General features: G+C 40.3%; 1 protein-coding gene across 1 annotated transcript; it reads right to left on the reverse strand.

Annotated features, from left to right (window-relative positions):
- Positions 1-16,922: 16,922 nt before the first annotated feature.
- LOC138869747 (uncharacterized) lies at positions 16,923-18,493 on the reverse strand. Its single transcript, XM_070147404.1, has 2 exons — positions 17,606-18,493; positions 16,923-17,054 (listed from the first exon to the last, which is right to left on the reverse strand). Exons 1-2 carry the CDS (start codon positions 18,491-18,493, stop codon positions 16,923-16,925), a joined length of 1,020 nt encoding a protein of 339 aa, XP_070003505.1.
- Positions 18,494-20,176: the final 1,683 nt, after the last annotated feature.

Consider the following 20,176-nt stretch of genomic DNA (forward strand, 5'->3'; position numbering starts at 1 on the left):
GGCTCCTGACTTCAACAACCTTTTAAATGTAACACCTCCATTCTCCAGACGGGCTCCTGACTTTAATAACTTCTTAAATTTTAACACCTCCATTCTCCAGGTGGGCTCCTGACTTCAACAACCTTTTAAATGTAACACCTCCATTCTCTAGGCGGGCTCCTGACTTTAATAACTTCTTAAATTTTAACACCTCCATTCTCCAGGCGGGCTCCTGACTTCAACAACCTTTTAAATGTAACACCTCTATTCTCCAGGCGGGCTCCTAACTTTAATAACTTCTTAAATTTTAACACCTCCATTCTCCAGGCGGGCTCCTAACTTCAACAACCTTTTAAATGTAACACCTCCATTCTCCAGGCGGGCTCCTGACTTTAATAACTTCTTAAATTTTAACACCTCCATTCTCCAGGCGGTTTCTTGACTTCAACAACCTTTTAAATATAACACCTCCATTCTCCAGGGGGGCTCCCGACTTTAATAACTTCTTAAATTTTAACACCTCCATTCTCCAGGAGGGCTCCTGACTTCTTCCACAATTTAAAAATATAACAACCTCCGTTCTACAGGCGGGCTCCTGACTCCTTCAACTTTTAAATGTAACACCTCCATTGTCCAGGCGGGCTCCTGACTTCAACAACTGCTTCCCTTAAAACTGGTGTTTTATTCCTAAAAAAACTGGTGGGGATAACACCGATATTTTATTCACAAATATGTCATTTTCCTTCTTCCAAGACTACTTCCTTTAAAGCTGGCGCTTTCACTTCCCTGAAACCTGCCGGGAATAACATTGCTGGGGAATTATCTTCCTCCTTCTAATAATGGTGGGGATGATATTGATTCAAAGGCCATTACTTTTACAACTTTGGGTTATCTTGCTTCTTCCAAGATTGCTTTTCTTTTAAAACTTGTATCTCCCTTCTCGTATACTGTTGGGGATTTTACTTCCTTCAAAACTTGTGTTATCTTCTCTCTTTCCCAAAGGGCTATCTGATTTCAAGAAAATTTTCATAATGAGAGAAAATTTTCTGCCACAGTTTGATAATCTTCTTTGTGACCCTGTCTTCCTGCTGTCAATAATATTTCCTTTCTCTGCTTTAAATCAAAGAAAAATTTGTTAGTTTAAAACGTGGCGAGTGGTCGTGCCACTTCTGTTGGGGATGGTTTTTCCCTTTTTCTTTTCCCTGCTTTGCTATAAAACTTGTTGGGGATGATATTATTTGCTGGGGCTGATATTCCTTCTGGGGATGGTTTTTCTTTTCTCTTCGTTCCCCGCTCTGTGTTATCCGACCACTGTGGAACTTGGTCGAGAATCTGTCGGAGTTGTTCCTGTATCTTGCAAATCTCCTGGGGATCCTCTTGGAATTTGATCCATAATTTTTCAACTGTTGTTCTTTCTGTTTTTCTCCGACTTCCCCTGGAAATCTGGTCCTCTTGGGATCTAGACCCATTCGTATTTTGGTCTTGCGACAAACTTCTTTTCGCTTTGTCGCCTTATCTTTGGCCTGTCCTATTCGCATTTTGCTTTGCACCATTTTGGCCATTGGTGTCACACCTCCTTTTTCCGCCCCCGCGAGGGGTGAATGAGTTTTTCCAATTAAAGGACAATCGAAACAGGATTTATTTGTTTATTTCAGAGTCGCCACTTGGGAGATTTTAGGGTGTCCCAAGTCACCAATTTAATCCCGAATCGAGGAAAAGAATGAATTCATATTACAGTCTGCGTACCAGAATCCGGATAAGGAATTCTGTTAACCCGGGAGAAGGTGTTAGGCATTCTTGAGTTCCGTGGTTCTAGCACGGTCGCTCAACTGTCATATTCGGCTTGATTATCTGATTTTATACAAATATGAACTTATGTGCAAATTTTAACTTTTTACCGCTTTCATAATTATTATTATTATTTTACAGGGAATTGCAACGTTGTGAAAATGTATCTCAAAACCGCGTCACAATCAATGTACCCGTGGTCGTCAACACACTTTGACTCCGTTAAGATTTGGATTTGGGTCACATAAATGTGCACCCGAGTTTAAGAAAATTAAATTATTAAAGGCGCGCCTAAAGCGACTAGCGTATCATTTTCTTTGGGTAGGGCCGTGGAATTTTGCTAAACGGTCCATCTCGAAGTCTAAGCAATTATTATGACCAATTATTAAGGGCCCCGCAATTGGTATTTTTTATTGGGCGAGGCTCGTCTCATTTTTATTTAAAAGGACAAACCTACAGTGACTACATTTTCTATTAAGTTCGTTTCTAAAGATAAAAGAAAATCTCCCGATTGATTACATGCTTAAACAAACGTAATTTATTAGTTATTAGTTTGTGGTTAATGCAAATGGAAAATTGCAATCAAGTTTGTACCAAGAAGGATTGCTTTTATTCTATATTCTATCATTTATTAACACTAGAACATGAGATAGATACACAATAATATCGAAACAAATTAATTATTCTTTGATTAATTTAAACTAGCATTATTAGATGAAGAAGTTATACATGTGCAACCTCATTACTCATTAATCAGTCAACTACATTTTATACAAAGAAAGGAAAATTCTATTCAAACACAAATCTGAACAAGAGGACTTCAACAGGAACAAAGCCTGATTAATATTTCATTTTTCGCTTCAAGCCGAGAGTGTACAAATGTGTACCTGGAAATGGCAGTACAAGAAGAAAAGAAGGAGGAGTCAGCAGCAATAGTAACACAGCAACGTAACAGCAACCCCACAACAACAATTTGAACCAGAATTAAAACCCAGAAAAATTTGAAGAAAATCAAGCAAGCTCGATAGAACAAACCCAAAAGTTTGTAAAAGACTTAAATAGCAACAAACCACATCACCACAAACATACTCAAACCCACGTGTATTAAACCCGAAACTAAACTCGTTTCTCACTTTGTTTTTGTTTTCTCTTTTTAAACTCTCTAACACTCTTGAAATTTTTCAGAATGTATTCCTCTCTCAAAATAATCCTCAAAAATCTTTCAAGTTCAAGTCTAAGTCTTCCTCCTCTAAGTCTTAGTATTTTCGGATTTTTTTCTCTCTCTTAAAATTCAGCTCCCTTTTTTTTTCTTTCTCTTTCTTCTTCTCCTATCTTCTCCTTCAGAAATCAGTCCCTTCTTTTAGTCCAGACCCTCTATCTCTTTATACAGGTCTACCCGACCCCTCCCCTCACTGCCTGACCTTTTTTTTATATTCAAAAACAGATTTTCCCACTAAATCTGCCACTAAGACTGCTTTTTCCAATTAATCAGCCCTCATTTCCTTTTGTTTCCCATCAATGTATTAATTAATATCCCCATTAACAAAGCACTAACACTAAAATATTATCCTAACTGTTTCATTCCCAAATTTCCCCTGAAAACCCCCTAATATTACTGCCTATCAGCTATTACTGCATTACAGCTTCTAACAGTTATCTAAGATTATTTCTGGCTAACAGCTATAACCAATTTCAGATTATCCAATTCAAACAATATTTCAAACTAGGATTCAAATCAGATTGAGTAGCATCAGAATAAAGGCCAATGAATCAAGAAATAACCATATTGAACCAACTAAAGTAACAATTGACATATATACAGGGAATGAACTAACACAAATCCTAAACAAGAAACATATGAGCATTGTAAACACATTAAACGAGAATATATGCAGAAAGATGATGAATAATTAAGAGAAAGCACCCGGAAACAAAACATAAAGGAGACTACTTGAAAGCCATGAACAACAGAATGCCGAAAAACTATACGAACGACCTAATCAACGAAGCTTAATTAATCGATTATATATTACAATCGACACTGAACAAATTAGAAACAAAGAAATAGGCAATTCGGGTAATTTCTGTATTATTGACAGAATCACGGATTAACTGGAAACTAATTAATCGACGCAACTTATTAATCGATTACACACATAACAATCATAGCAAACATAAACAAATGACAGAATTGGACAAAATTAAAAGTCCACTGAAGATGAGCAGAATTAATTGCTAAAAAAAATGGAAAAATTAATAAAGCTAAATTAAACAGATACATAGATAGAAAATCATGAACACAAAAATGAAAGAAAATAAAGTAAAATACCTCAAAAATATTCTGACCCAAGCTCGAACCCAAATTTGGACACTTTGAGGTCGAACAAACTTTAATCGAAGTATTCTCAATTGAGAATACCTCGATTAAGGTCTATTAGACCCCAATCTATTATTTAATTCGGACAGATTCCATGGTTTGGATTTTTAGGGTTCCTGATTATTCGATTTAAGATTCGAGCATTTCTAGACATATTTGAACAGAAACAAGGTCATTTATGGTATGAGGGAAGCCTAGTGGATATCAGGTGTGAGTTTGGGGTAGGTTGGGGTAGGGTTAGGTTTTGCTCGAATCTTCGATTGAAGATTCGAGGAGCTTCGGCCTGATTCAAGCAAAATGGTTAAGGGATTCATGGAGAGGGCGGTTAGGTGCTCTAGTGGTGTGAATTTCACGGCCATCAGAGCCGGCGCTGCCGGGTTTACGGCGAGGGAACGGGGTGACGACTATTAGGGTTCCTCGTCTCTGAAAGAGACGAGGTTTGATGAGAAAATGAGAGGAGGGGGGCTTGGTTTGGGGGGAGGGTTAGTTTGGACCCCTTATATACGCATGTGAGGATTGGATCCAGGCCATTCGATCTGATGAGATCAATGGTCTGGATTGATCGAGTAAGTGGAACGACGTCGCTTTGTTTATCCTTAAGACCGGATCAGTTTTGGATGGAAACGGGTCGGGTGTGGAAGAATTGATCTGGAGCGTTGATCAAGTGAAATCAATGAACCAGATTGAGAATGATGAAACGACGTCGTTTAATTTAGCTACAGGTGGATTGGATTTTGGGACGGGTATGGGCTGGTTTTGGATGGGTTTAAAGGTGTATTTTGTTTTGGGCCTTGAAACTTTTGGCCCAAATCCGGGTCTTCTAATTTTCTCTTTTTATTTTCTAAACTTTTCTAAAATCAACAACCAAATTAACTTATTAGAATACTAATTATCCTTTAATAATAATTATTACATACAACTAAACATAATTTATCAGTGCTAAAAATGCAAAAGTTCCTATTTTTCTGTGATTTTCCGTTTTGTAAAAACAAACATGTTAATTCCTAAATTGTAAAACTAAATCCTAAATGCACATGCAACACATATTACATTATTTTTTTATATTTTTAATGCATTAATAAAATTACACATGCACACATACCTATGCAAACAAACAAGAAAATCGCACAATATTTCCTAAAAATAACACATAATTAAAGAAAAGACCTAATTTTGGGGGTTATTTTGGAGTAATTCGTATGAGGCAAAAATCACGTGCTCACAGCTGCCCCTCTTTGTCCGGAAACATGAAGAGTTTTCGTGCAAAGATAAAATGAGCGGATACGAGCGATTTTTGCCTGTTTGAATACTCCGTGGGAAGTATTTTTTGAAAGATTTGACCGAACCTCTGCTTTAAAGGTTTCCTACATATCCTTGGCTATAAAGGAATCAGGTCAATGTTGTTTAGGAAGTCTTGGTAGCTGGGACTACCATGGGGCTGCAATGTTACTGCTGTTGCGTGCTGCTTTTACTGCTTGCTGACCTCCTTATTACACCATGCCTAAAAAACAAAAAGCTAGACTAGATCAGGGTATATGGATTACAAAATCTTATCTAGATCATGCTCTTGTGTCTCTTGTTGCTTTGATGTCTTGGTGACTCCTTTGGTATCTTTTGCTTCTGATTTGTCTTGTATTCTCCTTAGACTACCGATCTTGAACTGCTTATTTCCTTTTTGCATTATCTCTCATCAAACCTTGTACCTCCTTCCTCTGCTTGAGATTCTTGTTGTTTCCCGCTGGGGATTCCGGTTGGATTCCTCTGCTTTATTGACTCTAAGCGTATTCCTCTTACTATGTGGGCGGGCTCTTAACTTTAACCAGCAATGTCAAAAATAAATCGCCATTCTGTTCTTCAGGGGGGGCTCCTGACCTCGACCACATCTTTTGAAAATAAATTGCCATTCCTCTCTTCAGGCAGGCTTCTGACCTCGATTACTTTGAAAATTAATCGCCATTCCATTCTTCAGGGGGCTCCTGACCTTGATTACTTTGAAAATTAATCGTCATTCCTCTCTTCAGGCGGGCTCCTGACCTCGATTATTTCAACTGTCCTTCCTTGTTCTCCAGGTGAACGCCTGATTGCTGATGCTTCAACTATTCTTCCTTGTTATCCAGGTGGATGCCTGATTGCTGATGCTTCAACTGCTCTTCCTTGTTCTCCAGGTGGACGCCTGACTGCTGATATTTCAACTGTTCTTCCTTGTTCTCCAGGTGAACGCCTGATTGCTGATATTTCAACTGTTCTTCCTTGTTCTCCAGGTGGACGTCTGACTGATGATACCTCCACTGTTCTTCCTTGTTCTCCAGGTAGACGCCTGACTGATGATACCTGTTCTTCCTTGTTTTCCAGGTGGACGCCTGATTGCTGATACTTCAACTGTTCTTCCTTGTTCTCCAGGTGGACGCCTGACTGATGATACCTCCACTGTTCTTCCTTGTTCTCCAGGTGGACGCCTGACTGATGATACCTGTTCTTCCTTGTTCTCCAGGTGGACGCCTGATTGCTGATACTTCAACTGTTCATCCTTGTTCTCCAGGTGGACGCCTGATTGCTGATACTTCAACTGTTCATCCTTGTTCTCCAGGTGGACGCTTGATTGCTGATACCTGTTCTTCCTTGTTCTCCAGGTGGACGCCTGATTGCTGATACTTCAACTGTTCATCCTTGTTCTCCAGGTGGACGCCTGATTGCTGATACTTTAATTGTTCATCCTTGTTCTCCAGGTGGACGCCTGATTGCTGATACTTCTCCTGTTATTCCTTGTTCTCCAGGTGGACGCTTGACTGCTGATACTTCTCCTGTTCTTCCTTGTTCTCCTGGTGGACGCCTGATTGCTGATATTTCAACTGTTCTTCCTTTTTCTCCAGGTGGACGCCTGATTGCTACAAAATAGACAAAAGAAAAGAAAACTTTCTTCCCCAGTTTGGTAGTTGGGGATAGCTATTAAATCATATTACCAACTATTACTAAAATTTGAAAGCTGCGTCCCATTATCCAGGAGGTCCTGACAACTTTTTAACGAAACGACAATTTTAAATACAAGATATGTCTTTTAAAAGCATGACTTTTGCTAGATCTTGTTATCTAAACCAATTTTAAACTATGTCCCATTATCCAGGAGGGCCCTGAAAATTTATACAACCAAACCTGCATGGTACTTGCTTCCCTCACCGGGTGCTTCCTGAAACAAATGTTGTCTTTGCCCCTTTTAGATCGAATAAAATCTTGTCAGTTTAAGGCGTGGTGGTTAGATGTGGCATTCTTGCTGGGGGTGGTTTTCTCTTTGCCCTGCTTTACTGCCTTGAAGCGGTCGAAAGGACTGTTTTATCCTCATAATTGATCCTTAACCGCGAGATCCCCAACTGTTGTTTTCACTTCTGTCCCTTCCAATCGTAACCATATGTCTTTCATGACATCACTGAACCATTTCACCGATTTAACTTTTGCTTTCACCCATATCATATTACCTCCCGCATATCATAGTCGTACTTTGCATTGTGCTATTTTGAATCTTGGTGGTATACCTTGACATTCTTTCTTATTTGTTGGAACAAAACTCACCTCAAAAGGGCTTTAGATGAGTAAGATTATCAGTGATGAAACACGACGACTTTGAAAACTAAAAAAAAAGAAAATCCAAATTTGGATGACTGTTGGAGATAGGAATAAGGAACTTATCTGATTGGAGTCGCTGTCACCAATGATCATGGTATGCATTTTGGATTAATCAACTCAGTCTTTTTAACCAATCTCCTTTCCCGTTGTTTTACTTTGTTCTCCAAAATTTCCACAACCCAATTTTACTTTTCGCCAACTTACGGACCTTGTTCGACTTGCAGTGTCCTGAAGGGTTTTTACCGACAAACCTCCCTCATTTGTTTATTCCTTAATTCTTTATTGCCTTATGGTGCCTGCAAAGGTTTTCACCGATAAGACTCTCTCATTTTACTTTCTCTCAGCTTTCGTCGTTTTATGGTGACCGTGAGGGTTTTCACCTATAAGACTCTCTCATTTTCATTGTTTTTTCCTGTTTGGACCCGAGTGTTATTTTGATATGAATCACCTCCATTTTCTCGATTCGGCATTTCTCTAAGATTGATCGAAAGGTCTTTTGGATGTGGTTGGAAAGAAAGGGTATCAAAGGTTTAAAACAATTTGATATGGGTTTAAAATTACAACTCTTGGAATCACATTTCTTATTACAAATACAATCTCTGCCCCCAGTTTCTTGCTTGGGGATCTTTTGATATTTTATTTTACCATGTTATACTATGCACACTATGCACATTATGCACATTATGCACATTATGCACCCTATGACCGAGCCATGAGGCGCCTACGTATCCTTTTTGAGGAATCAGGTCAAACGTAGTTCACACATAATTTCCTTGTTTATATATTTTTTCCTTTTTCTCCTTTTTCTTTTCTTTTGTTATTGATTCCAAAAGAGGGGTATGAAAGAAGCAAATGTGGCTCAAAAGGGGGAACAAAGGGTACAATGTTTAGAGCAGAATAAATTGCCTTCGTCATTCCAATCTTCGAAATAATGCCAAATACAAACATTCAATAATTATACCAGAGAAAAATCATGCATAATATCTCTTTACTTCATAAGAATTGATAGCCATGTCTATGCATTTTCCTTCAATATCTGTTAAACATAATGCACCATTGGACAATACTCTGGTCACAATGAACGGCCCTTGCCAATTTGGGGCAAACTTGCCTTTTGCTTCAACCTGATGTGGAAGAATACATTTCAGCACTTGTTGACCCACTTCAAACTTTCGGGGACGTACCTTTTTATTGTATGCTCTTGCTATTCTTCTTTGATACAACTGGCCATGACATACTGCTGCCAATCGTTTTTCATCAATCAAGTTCAACTGCTCCAAACGGGTTTTGACCCATTCATCATCATCAATCTTAGCTTCGGCGACAATCCGAAGGGAAGGGATTTCGACTTCTGCAGGAATTACCGCTTCGGTGCCATATACCAACAAATAAGGGGTTGCACCTACTGAAGTCCAGACGGTAGTGCGATAACCCAACAATGCAAATGGTAATTTTTCATGCCATTGTCTGGATCTTTCTACCATCTTCCTCAGTATCTTCTTGATGCTCTTGTTGGCTGCTTCGACTGCTCCATTCGCCTTGGGCCGATATGGGGTAGAATTGCGATGTATAATCTTAAACTGTTGACATACCTCTTCCATTAAGTTACTGTTAAGATTATCACCGTTATCTGTGATGATCACCTTTGGGATTCTGAATCGACAGATGATATTTGAGTGAACAAAATCGACCACGGCTTTCTTGGTCACCGATTTGAATGTTTTGGCCTCAACCCACTTGGTGAAGTAATCAATGGCTACCAGAATGAACCTGTGACCATTCGAATCTGCCGGCTCAATAGGCCCAATGACATCCATGCCCCATGCCACAAATGGCCATGGTGCCGACATTATGTGCAATTCGGATGGTGGAGAATGAATCAAATCTCCGTGTATCTGGCATTGATGACATTTGCGCACAAAACTGATACAATCTCTCTCCATGGTAAGCCAATAATAACCAGCTCGGAGAATTTTCTTTGCCAACACATATCCGCTCATATGGGGTCCGCAAACTCCCGAATGTACTTCAGACATGACAGCCATAGCTTGTCTAGCATCTATGCATCTTAACAATCCAAGGTCTGGTGTTCTTTTATACAAAACTCCTCCACTTAAGAAGAATCCATTTGCCAACCGTCTAATGGTTCTCTTTTGATCCCCTGTGGCTTGTGCTGGATATATCCCCATTCTGATATACTCCTTGATGCGTGGAACCATGGTTCACCATCAAATTCTTCTTCAATCATGTTACAGTAAGCGTGCTGATCGTGGACTTGAATATGCAGTGGATCCACATAAGCTTTGTCCGGGTAGTGCAACATTGATGCCAGGGTAGCCAATGCATCGGCGACCTCATTATGGATCCTTGGAATATGCCCGAACTCCACTGATCGAAACCGTTGACAAAGATCATGTAAACATTGTCGGTATGGTATGAGCTTTAAGTCTCGTGTTTCCCCTAATTTTGATGTACCAAAAGATCCGAGTCTCCCAAGACCAAGATTTCCTGGATATCCATGTCTGCAGCTAGCCTTAACCCCAAAATACAAGCTTCGTACTCAGCCATATTGTTAGTGCAATAAAACCGAAGTTGAGCTGTAACATGATAGTGATGCCTGATTTCAGAAATAATCACAACTCCTATCCCGACTCCTTTCATGTTAGCAGCCCTATCAAAGAAAAATTTCCAACCAGGTTTTTCAATTTGCTCCATCTCACCGATATGTATCACTTCTTCATCGGGAAAATAAGTTCTCAATGGCTCGTAATCTTCGTCGACCGGGTTTTCAGCTAAATGATCGGCCAATGCCTGGGCTTTCATTGTAGTCCGAGTCACATAGATGATGTCAAATTTTGTGAGCAATATCTGCCACTTTGCAAGTCTCCCTGTCGGCATAGGCTTTTTAAAAATATATTTCAACGGATCTAGACGCGAAATGAGGTAAGTAGTGTAGGATGACAAATAGTGTTTCAATTTCTGAGCTACCCAAGTTAGGGCGCAACATGTCCTTTCCAGATGAGTGTACTTAACCTCATAAGCTGTGAACTTCTTGCTAAGATAATAGATGGCCTATTCCTTTTTGTCGGTGATGTCATGTTGCTCCAGTACACAACCAAATGAATTTTCCAATACTGTTAAGTAAAGAATCAAAGGTCTTCCTGGTTCTGGCGGGATCAACACGGGTGGGTTTGACAAGTATCTTTTTATCTTATCAAACGCTTCTTGACACTTATTAGTCCATTTGACCGCAGCATCCTTCTTCAATAATTTAAAAATGGGCTCACAAGTTGTCGTGAGCTGAGCAATAAACCTGCTGATGTAGTTCAACCTCCCTAACAGACTCATTACTTCAATCTTGTTCTTCGGAGGTGGCAATTCTTGGATGGCCTTGATCTTTGATGGGTCCAACTCGATGCCTTGCCGGCTGACTATGAATCCCAACAGCTTTCCAGATGGAACACCAAATGCGCACTTGGCAGGGTTAAGCTTGAGGTTGTACCTGCAAAGTCTGAGGAAGAATTTCCTCAAATCCTTAACATGGTCGGCCTGATGCTTTGATTTTATGATCACATCATCCACATATACCTCAATCTCCTTGTGTATCATATCATGAAACACTGCAGTCATTGCTCTCATGTAAGTTACTCCGGCGTTCTTCAAGCCAAATGACATTACTCGGTAGCAATAAGTTCCCCATGGTGTGATGAATGCCGTCTTTTCTGCATCTTCTTCGTCCATTAGAATCTGGTGATACTCGGCATAGCAATCCACAAAAGATCCTATCTCATGCTTGGCACAATTGTCGATCAAGATATGGATATTAGGTAATGGGAAGTTATCTTTTGGACTTGCTTTGTTGAGATTGCGATAATCAACGTATACTCTGATCTTGCCGTCTTTCTTTGGCACCGGGATGGCATTAGCCAACCAAACAGGGTATTGAGTGACCCGAATGACCTTTGCATCCAACTGTTTGGTGATTTCTTCTTTAATTTTCACACTCATATCAGTTTTGAATTTTCTCAGCTTTTGCTTGACGGGAGGAACCATTGGATCAGTGGGCAATTTATGGACCACTAAATCAATGCTTAGACCCGGCATGTCGTCATATGACCATGCAAAAACATCTTTGAATTCGATGAGTGTTTTAATTAACTCTTCCCAGCTCTTTGGCTCGAGGTGGACACTTATTTTAGTCTCTCGGATATCATTTGTGTCTCCTAAATTGATGGCTTCTGTATCACTCAGGTTGGGTTTGGGCTTTTCTTCAAAGTAAATTAACTCTTTACTAATCTCTTCGAAAGCCTCATCCTCATCATATTCTGATTCGTAATCATAATCTACTTCTTGAGTTATTATTTCGGAATTAGATTGGTTTTTAAGACTGGGCTGAGGATTCCTTATGCATGCCATATCACTAGAGCCAGCGTAAAAAGGACTGTACAAAGAAAAATAAGAAAAACAAAAGAAAAACTATCAGGAATGATAATGAAAGGGAAACTGTATTTTATTGAATGACGAAAGATAACAAGGTTTGCACACTTCAAACAGACTGCAAGATAAAAATTTGGATTACAACCCTGGAATAACCCAAATAAACTAAAGGAAAATCAAAATAAACTACCAAGACTCCTTTCGAATGGGGAGAAGAGTGGCTTTCCAATTATTAAGCTTTGTCTCTGGCCCAACGAATTGAACTTCTGTGTTGCTATAACCTTTACCACTTTCCACCATGTTCACATCGTCAAACAACTTCTCAAATCTTTCAATTAATTCCTCCTCAAGATTGATCATATATTTAGGAATTGTTGTTATCGGGTAATTTCTGGTACCGATCTTGACAAAAGATTTTGAAAGATGTGGGACTGGCTTTGGAAGGACCCATGCCTTCTGTTTTAGCTTTCTAGCCTTTCTCACGTCGGTGACAGTGGGTATGAATCCCAAACCAAATGTTCCCAAGTTCTCGGGAAGAGATACCGGTTGTATGATGCCTTGCAAAGATTAGCCCAAACCTTTACCGAGTACAAAACCATTCTTCAACATCTCATAGGCTACCATGACTGATGCAGTGTTATCTTTGGATTTGGAATGTATTTTCCCTCCGGAATTTTCTCTACCAACATTGTGTCAGAAACCTGGTAAACCCATGGTCCTTGGTCATTTTTTATTTCCATGACTGGTGCAATGACATTGTTGTGAGCATCTAAGCCGTCTTCCCCATGCACAACTATTTCTTGTCTATCCCATTCAAACTTGACCACCTGGTGTAGTGTTGATGGGACTGCTTTAGCAGCATGGATCCATGGTCGACCCAACAGTAAATTATAGGAAACAACTATATCCAACATCTGAAACTCCATTGTGAATTCAACTGGCCCTATTGTCAGCTCCAGCACTATGTCGCCAACTGAATCTCTGCTTCCACCGTCAAATTCCCGTACGCAAATACTATTCTTGTGGATCCTCTCCTCTTTTATTTTCAGCTTGCTCAGAGTGGAGAGAGGGCAGATGTTTGCGCTTGACCCGTTGTCAACCAATACCCGGGTCACTACGGAGTTTTCACATTTCAATGTGAGGTAAAGAGCTCTGTTGTGCTCGGTACCTTCTATAGGCAATTCATCATCAGAAAATGTGACTCTATTTGCCTCAAAGATTTTGTTGGCTATTTTTTCCAAGTGATTCACGGAGATTTTATCGGGAACGTGTGCTTTATTCAAGATCTTTATTAAAGCTTGACGGTGCTCGTCTGAATGGATTAGTAATGACAATAGTGAAATTTGAGTGGGCGTTTTTTTTAATTGTTCCACGATAGAATAGTCATGCAGCTTCATCTTTCTCAAGAATTCTTCCGCTTCTTCTTCAGTCATGGCTTTCTTTATTGGTGTTGGATTATTTTTGGATTTTCTTAATTCTTCGGGAGTAAAACACCTTCCTGAGCGGGTCAAACCCTGTACTTCACAGATTTCTTCCTTGACTTCTTTTCCTTTGTACATTACCGTTACCCGTTCGTAGTTCTATGGAATTGCCTTGCTGTTGATCACTGGTAACTGGGTTACCGGCTTGATAATAACCCGATCTACGCGGGCTCCTTCCACGACTATGATGGGTTTGCTGGCCACCCCTGGTACAATCACCTTTACCCCTTCCTGCTTTGTGGTAACTTCGCTCGAAGATCCCGTCTCAACTGCCACAAATGGTTCAACACTGTTTTTGTTCTGCTTGGGTACCGACTTCTCATCTGCTAATTGTTCATTTGTCTTGGCTTCATTAGACTGAATCATCATGACGGTTTGTGACGGCTTCTTGGTTTCCCCATCAGCCTGCACTATTTCTATCATATTGGCCTCCTGATGGGCTGACATTGGATTTCTGTTGATATTGGGAGCTTCAGGAGCTTGAACTTCAATTTTATTATTATCATCAGCTCCTGTAGTGCATTTTTTAAGTGCCAGCACTTTTCTGTATCATGACCTGGGGTACCAGAACAATATTCACAGCTAACAGTGTAGTCCAGATTCTTTGGAGGAGGATTCGACAGCTTGGATTGTATTGGCCTTAGCATATCTAGCTGTTTTAGCCTGTGGAACAGACTAGTGTAAGATTCTCCCAACGGAGTAAAGGTTTTCCTTTTCTGCAACCTTTCACTCTTGAGTGCTTGATTAGGCCTGAAACTTGGTCCGAGAACATTTTGGTAGGTTCGTGGATATGGGTAGGTACTTGGTAAGACAGGAGCACGCCAATGAGCGTGGGCAGGTGGTTGATTGTATGCTTGCGCATGGTGGACGGAAAAATGAGGTTCCGACGGGTGATAGTAGTGTTGGGGTGAATTGTGGTGATAAATTGGTTGGTGGGAACGAGGTTGATTGTAGTAGTGAGATGAACCTCTGGATCCGGACCAAGTTCCTGAATCAACCATTGCCGCTTCCTTTCTTTTCTTCTTTCCAATCCCTCCTATGCCGCCTTGAATAGCCTGAGTAGTTGCTTTGATAGCTGAATAACTCATGATTTTATTCGACTTGAGGCCTTCTTCCACCATACCTCCCATCTTTACTACTTCGTTGAATGATTTTCCTATCGTCGAGACCAAATGGCCATAGTAAGTAGGTTCTAAGGCCTGTAGGAAGTAATCTACCATCTCACTTTCCTTCATTGGGGGATCCACCCTTGCTGCCTGTTCCCTCCACCGGAACCCATATTCTCTAAAGCTTTCACTGTGCTTTTTCTCAAATTTTGTCAAGGATAGTCGATCCGGAACGATCTCCAAATTGTATTGGAAGTGACAAGCAAATGCCTGTGCCAGGTCATCCCATGTGAACCATCTCCCATGGTCTTGGCGGTTATACCATTCCAAAGTTGATCCGCTCAAACTCTGACTGAAGTAAGCCATTAATAATTCGTCTCTTCCTCCAGCTCCCCTCATCTTGCTGCAAAACCCCTCAAGTGAGCTACTGGATCGCTGTGCCCGTTATATAGGTCGAACTTGGGCATCTTGAAACCAGCTGGTAATTGCACATTTGGGAACAGACATAGGTCCTTGTAGGCCACACTGACCTGCCCTCTTAATCCCCGCATGTCTCGGAACGATTGTTCTAAGCTTTTAACTTCTGTTCGGTATTTTTGACTGGATTGTCAATTTTTGTTGGGAGGTCAAAATGGGGAGTAAATGAATGGATTTCTGAAGCTTTGAAAGTGGGCTCTGAGGGGTAGTATTGGTTGTCCTGGGCCTGGAACATAGGCTCACTAGGAGATTTGTGGAGTGTAGCTGGGGAAGGTGCTACGAAGGCAGGAATTACTGGTGGAGGAGGGTATTGAACTGGTTTAGGGGGTGGAGATTGTGGTGCATGAGAAGTGGTGCCTCGGTAGTGCTGGTAAATGGGGAAACTCGGGGATAGATCAGTGGTAGGATGATCCTGAGTTTGAGCTGGTGGTGGGGTGGAAGCAGGGTCATCAGGGTAAGCTGGGGGTGATTGTCCTGTAGACCAAGCCCGATACATCTCGGCCATCTGTTGCTTAAGTTTAAGCATCTCTTCTTTCATTTTACTAACGTCCAGCTCCTCTATCTCAATACCTGTGTCGACATCCGGGATAAACATGATTTCGGGTATTGGTCCTTTTGATCTGGTTTGATAATGATAATGTGCCAGTATACTCTAGATAAACTAACTGCTTGAATTCTGGAAATGAGCAAACTTGTTAGTTTTGAGAGTTTAACACATATACAATTACACGTTGAGATGCAATGTTCCTAGGCAATTAACCATTTTCTATCATGTATTTGCTCGGTTGCTTGTGTCATCCCAGCTTTTCTTGATCTTTATTTTTATTGTCACTCACTCTTATCTTTATTTCCCTCCCCTTTCATTTTATTCTTTCTTTTGATTGTGGTCGAATCTTACAGAGATTGCCTACGTATCATGTCCTTGCATGAATCAGACCGTGCGTACTGCGTAGTTCTGGCCGAAGGCAATTATTAACACTCTTATTTATTCTTGAAACAATACAAAAAGGACATTACATTCGGAAAACATTTTAAGAAAATGGTTTAAAAGACTTGACACGGACTCAAACTAAAACATGACTTATTATATAAAAAGCTCATAATAACTATGAATATGCTCCACTCCCCACTTTTGTTTTCAATCATTGGAACATCTGCTCACGGTGGGGCTTGACCCGGCTGACCTCCCAGTGTACGATACATTCTTTCTAACTCCATTGCTAGATGACGGGCAAAAGTAGGTGCATGCTCTAGAAACCTTTCATAATCCATCCTTTGACAGTTCACATAACTTTGAGAAGTGTAAACAACCAAATCATGGATTTGTGCTCTGAAATCTTGGAGATTTTGGTCTTGGTTTTGAAATCGTTGTTGGCGAGTGGTGGCTATATCTCTTATGCGGTCTTCGCGATCTAAAGCTGACTCCAATTGAGCTCGAAGTCTGGCCTGATCGAGTCTTGCTTGTGCTCTTTCTCTATCAATATCTGTGTGCTGATGTTCTCTATTGTACCTTCTCGTTTCTTCCAATTGTGCACAGAGTTGAGCTTCTGAATGTATCCAACGGTCCTTCTCTTTCTTGAATTGAGCCATGTCTTCTTCGAACCTCATTACTTGGCGTTCCCTATTAGATTTGGCCTCCTCGTTTAATTGTATGATTTTTTATTTAGCTTTGCCTAACGCCTTTTCAGTCTTTGTCAAGATGGAGTCATAATCTTGCATTTTTTCCATCAGATTGGCAATGATTTTTTGATCTTTCCAACTTCTCACTGGTGCTTCAGAGGCTTTCTTCATCTGTTGAAATTGAGCTCGGAGATTTTTATTTTAGCTAATCAGACTCTTCTTTTCACCTTCTGCTTCTTGTGCTTGTAAGTCTTTCTCCAAATTGAGGTTCCTCAGACCTTCTTCTAAGGCATGAATAGTTGCTTTGTATCCCCTTTCCTTTTTCCCCCAAGCCAATCGTTCTTGGATTTTATCATCAAAGGTTTGAACATGTGGTCTTTTTATGGGCCTTCTAAGATCAGGTTCTGGTGCATCATCCACGCGGGATCTTTTCTCAAACCACCTAGCATATCCTGGATTTATCTCGCCTTTCGCAGGATCTGGAACTTGAGTATCATCTTTCAAGTATCGACACCCATTCCACATCTGCTAATCAAAGCCTCAGGGAGAGTGGCTTCGGGGTGTAGCTCGATCACTTGCATACTCAAATCCTCATCATCAGGCACCACTTGGTATCTCCCTAGTTGTCTCAAAACTCTCTGTGGCGCATATGGCTGGACGCTTCTCAAACCCAATAGTAGCAAATAACTATTCAAGGTTGATATGTGTATCACTTCTCTTACCGGGAGCCATCCCAAAGTCCACTCGATTTGACTTGCCATTAAAGATCTTAAATGAGATATCCAGGCTTCCACTCCTTCTGGAGATTTATAATCTTTTATTCTTTCTTCATAACTCCCGATGAAATTGTCATTGCTTGAACCATACTGCACGAACTTGGGAGGATGTTGGAGATGTTCGATCAACCACATTTGCAACAAAATTTTGCACCTTTCGAAGACTTTTGCCCCTGATTTACATAAAGTCAACGCCCGATAAATGTCTGAGAGAATGATTGGGGCAAGGGTGTGACTTTCCTTGGTAGTGAGGACTTGTACGACTCTTACTATGCGAATGCCAATTGTCCGCTCCTTGTTTGGGAAGACCATGATTCCCAGAAAAGCCACCATGAAAGCGAAGCGACGGTGAATCTGCCAGGTGTCCTTGTTTTGTTTGTTAGTAAGGCCCTTTTCATGAATTTCAAATCCATCTGGCTTTCCGAACCTTGAATACAGGAAGTTGAAAGAACAACACCCTTTGATAACGTTGCTTTTTCTGATTTGATTACTGATGTTCAGAAGACCAAAGAATCGATGCACTGAGGGAGCCTTTGGGAATATAAGACTTTGTTTTCTCAAATCTCCGTTAAAACCGGAATATCCAGCTATCTCTTCTAATGTGGGAGTAAGCTCGAAATCAGAGAAGCGAAAGACATTGTGAACAGGGTCCCAAAAAGTCACTAACGCCGGAATCAAATCATCGCGTGGTTTAACTTTCATAATATCTGTGAGAGTTCCCAAATACTTAATGACCCATTTCTGACCATCTTCTCCTAACTCATGCCACCATATCTGAAGCCGAAATAGAGACTCATCTACATTTGCGAATGGTGGGTTTTGGATGATGCTCATTTTGTATTCTGCGATTAATTTTAATAAAATTAAGACTCATTTTGAAAATAGACACTCATAAAAAACATTTTTTTTAATAAAAAATAAAAAAAACGACACTTCCCCTTTTTTTCAAAATTTTAAACTATTTTGGGAATTTTCTAAAACAGCCCATTTTCTTTCTCGGCTTTCACAATGATTTTCTATCCTTTCCCAATTAAGCTGGTCAACATGCAAATCCGAGGCAAATGAATGCACAAGTAGCAAGTAAGATGCATCAGGATGGTCTTTTCATTTCGGGTGCACCTGTCCTAGACAGACTCAACCCCTGTGTTGAGTCTCCAAGGTCAAATGCACATGATGCAAACAAACGTTCCTACTAGGGATCCGGTATGAGGCTGAGTTATTCTAAGTGAAAAACCTGAGACATACTGTTCTAGACCTGGCTTACCCAAACGGACAGCTTGAGCCGAAATGAGGGCAACGTACCGGGAGCACGAAAGTCTACCCGGCCTAGTTACTTGTCCCAACTTCGTTCTATTTGGTATGACTTCTAACAAAAAGGTGGGCCACGCGCACGTGTGCACCATAAATTCAGAAGACTCAGAAAGAAGAAGGGTTTCGTAACAGTTTTATATACTCAATTTAGATCATATTAAAGCGGTAAAAAAACAACATTTAGCACATTAAGCATAAACATGTAAAAATCAGATAATAAATAAAGCCAACTATAACAGTTATTTTAAGCTCTAATTCTTGAACCCTGAACCAGAGATTCTGGGTTGCAAGTCCCCAGGAGTCGCCAGAGCTGTCACACCTCCTTTTTCCGCCCCGCGAGGGGTGAAAGAGTTTTTCCAATTAAAGAACAATCGAAACGGGATTTATTTGTTTATTTCAGAGTCGCCACTTGAGAGATTTTAGGGTGTCCCAAGTCACCAATTTAATCCCGAATCGAGGAAAAGAATGAATCCATATTACAGTCTGCGTACCAGAAATCCGGATAAGGAATTCTGTTAACCCGGGAGAAGGTGTTAGGCATTCCCGAGTTCCGTGGTTCTAGCACAGTCGCTCAACTGTCATATTCGGCTTGATTATCTGATTCTATACAAATATGAACTTATGTGCAAATTTTAACTTTTTACCGCTTTCATAATTATTATTATTATTTTACAGGGAATTGCAACGTTGTGAAAATGTATCTCAAAACCGCGTCATAATCAATGTACCCGTGGTCGTCAACACACTTTGACTCCGTTAAGATTTGGATTTGGGTCACATAAATGTGCACCCGAGTTTAAGAAAATTAAATTATTAAAGGCGCGCCTAAAGCGACTAGCGTATCATTTTCTTTGGGTAGGGCCGTGGAATTTTGCTAAACGGTCCATCCCGAAGTCTAAGCAATTATTATGACCAATTATTGAGGGCCCCGCAATTGGTATTTTTTATTGGGCGAGGCTCGTCTCATTTTTATTTAAAAGGACAAACCTACAGTGACTACATTTTCTATTAAGTTCGTCTCTAAAAATAAAAGAAAATCTCCCGATTGATTACATGCTTAAACAAACGTAATTTATTAGTTATTAGTTTGTGGCTAATGCAAATGAAAAATTGCAATCGAGTTTGTACCAAGAAGGATTGCTTTTATTCTATATTCTATCATTTATTAACACTAGAACATGAGATAGATACACAATAATATCGAAA

Source organism: Nicotiana sylvestris, chromosome 5 (assembly GCF_000393655.2).
Source record: "Nicotiana sylvestris chromosome 5, ASM39365v2, whole genome shotgun sequence".
Taxonomy (NCBI): domain Eukaryota; kingdom Viridiplantae; phylum Streptophyta; class Magnoliopsida; order Solanales; family Solanaceae; genus Nicotiana; species Nicotiana sylvestris.

Coding starts and splice junctions, on each gene's coding strand:
- LOC138869747 (XM_070147404.1), bottom strand. CDS start 18,493: ATGAGCATCATCCAAAACCCACCATTCGCAAATGTAGATGAGTCTCTA. Junction 17,055..17,605: donor GGACTTTGGGATGGCTCCCG/GTAAGAGAAGTG, acceptor CAATTTCAACAG/ATGAAGAAAGCCTCTGAAGC.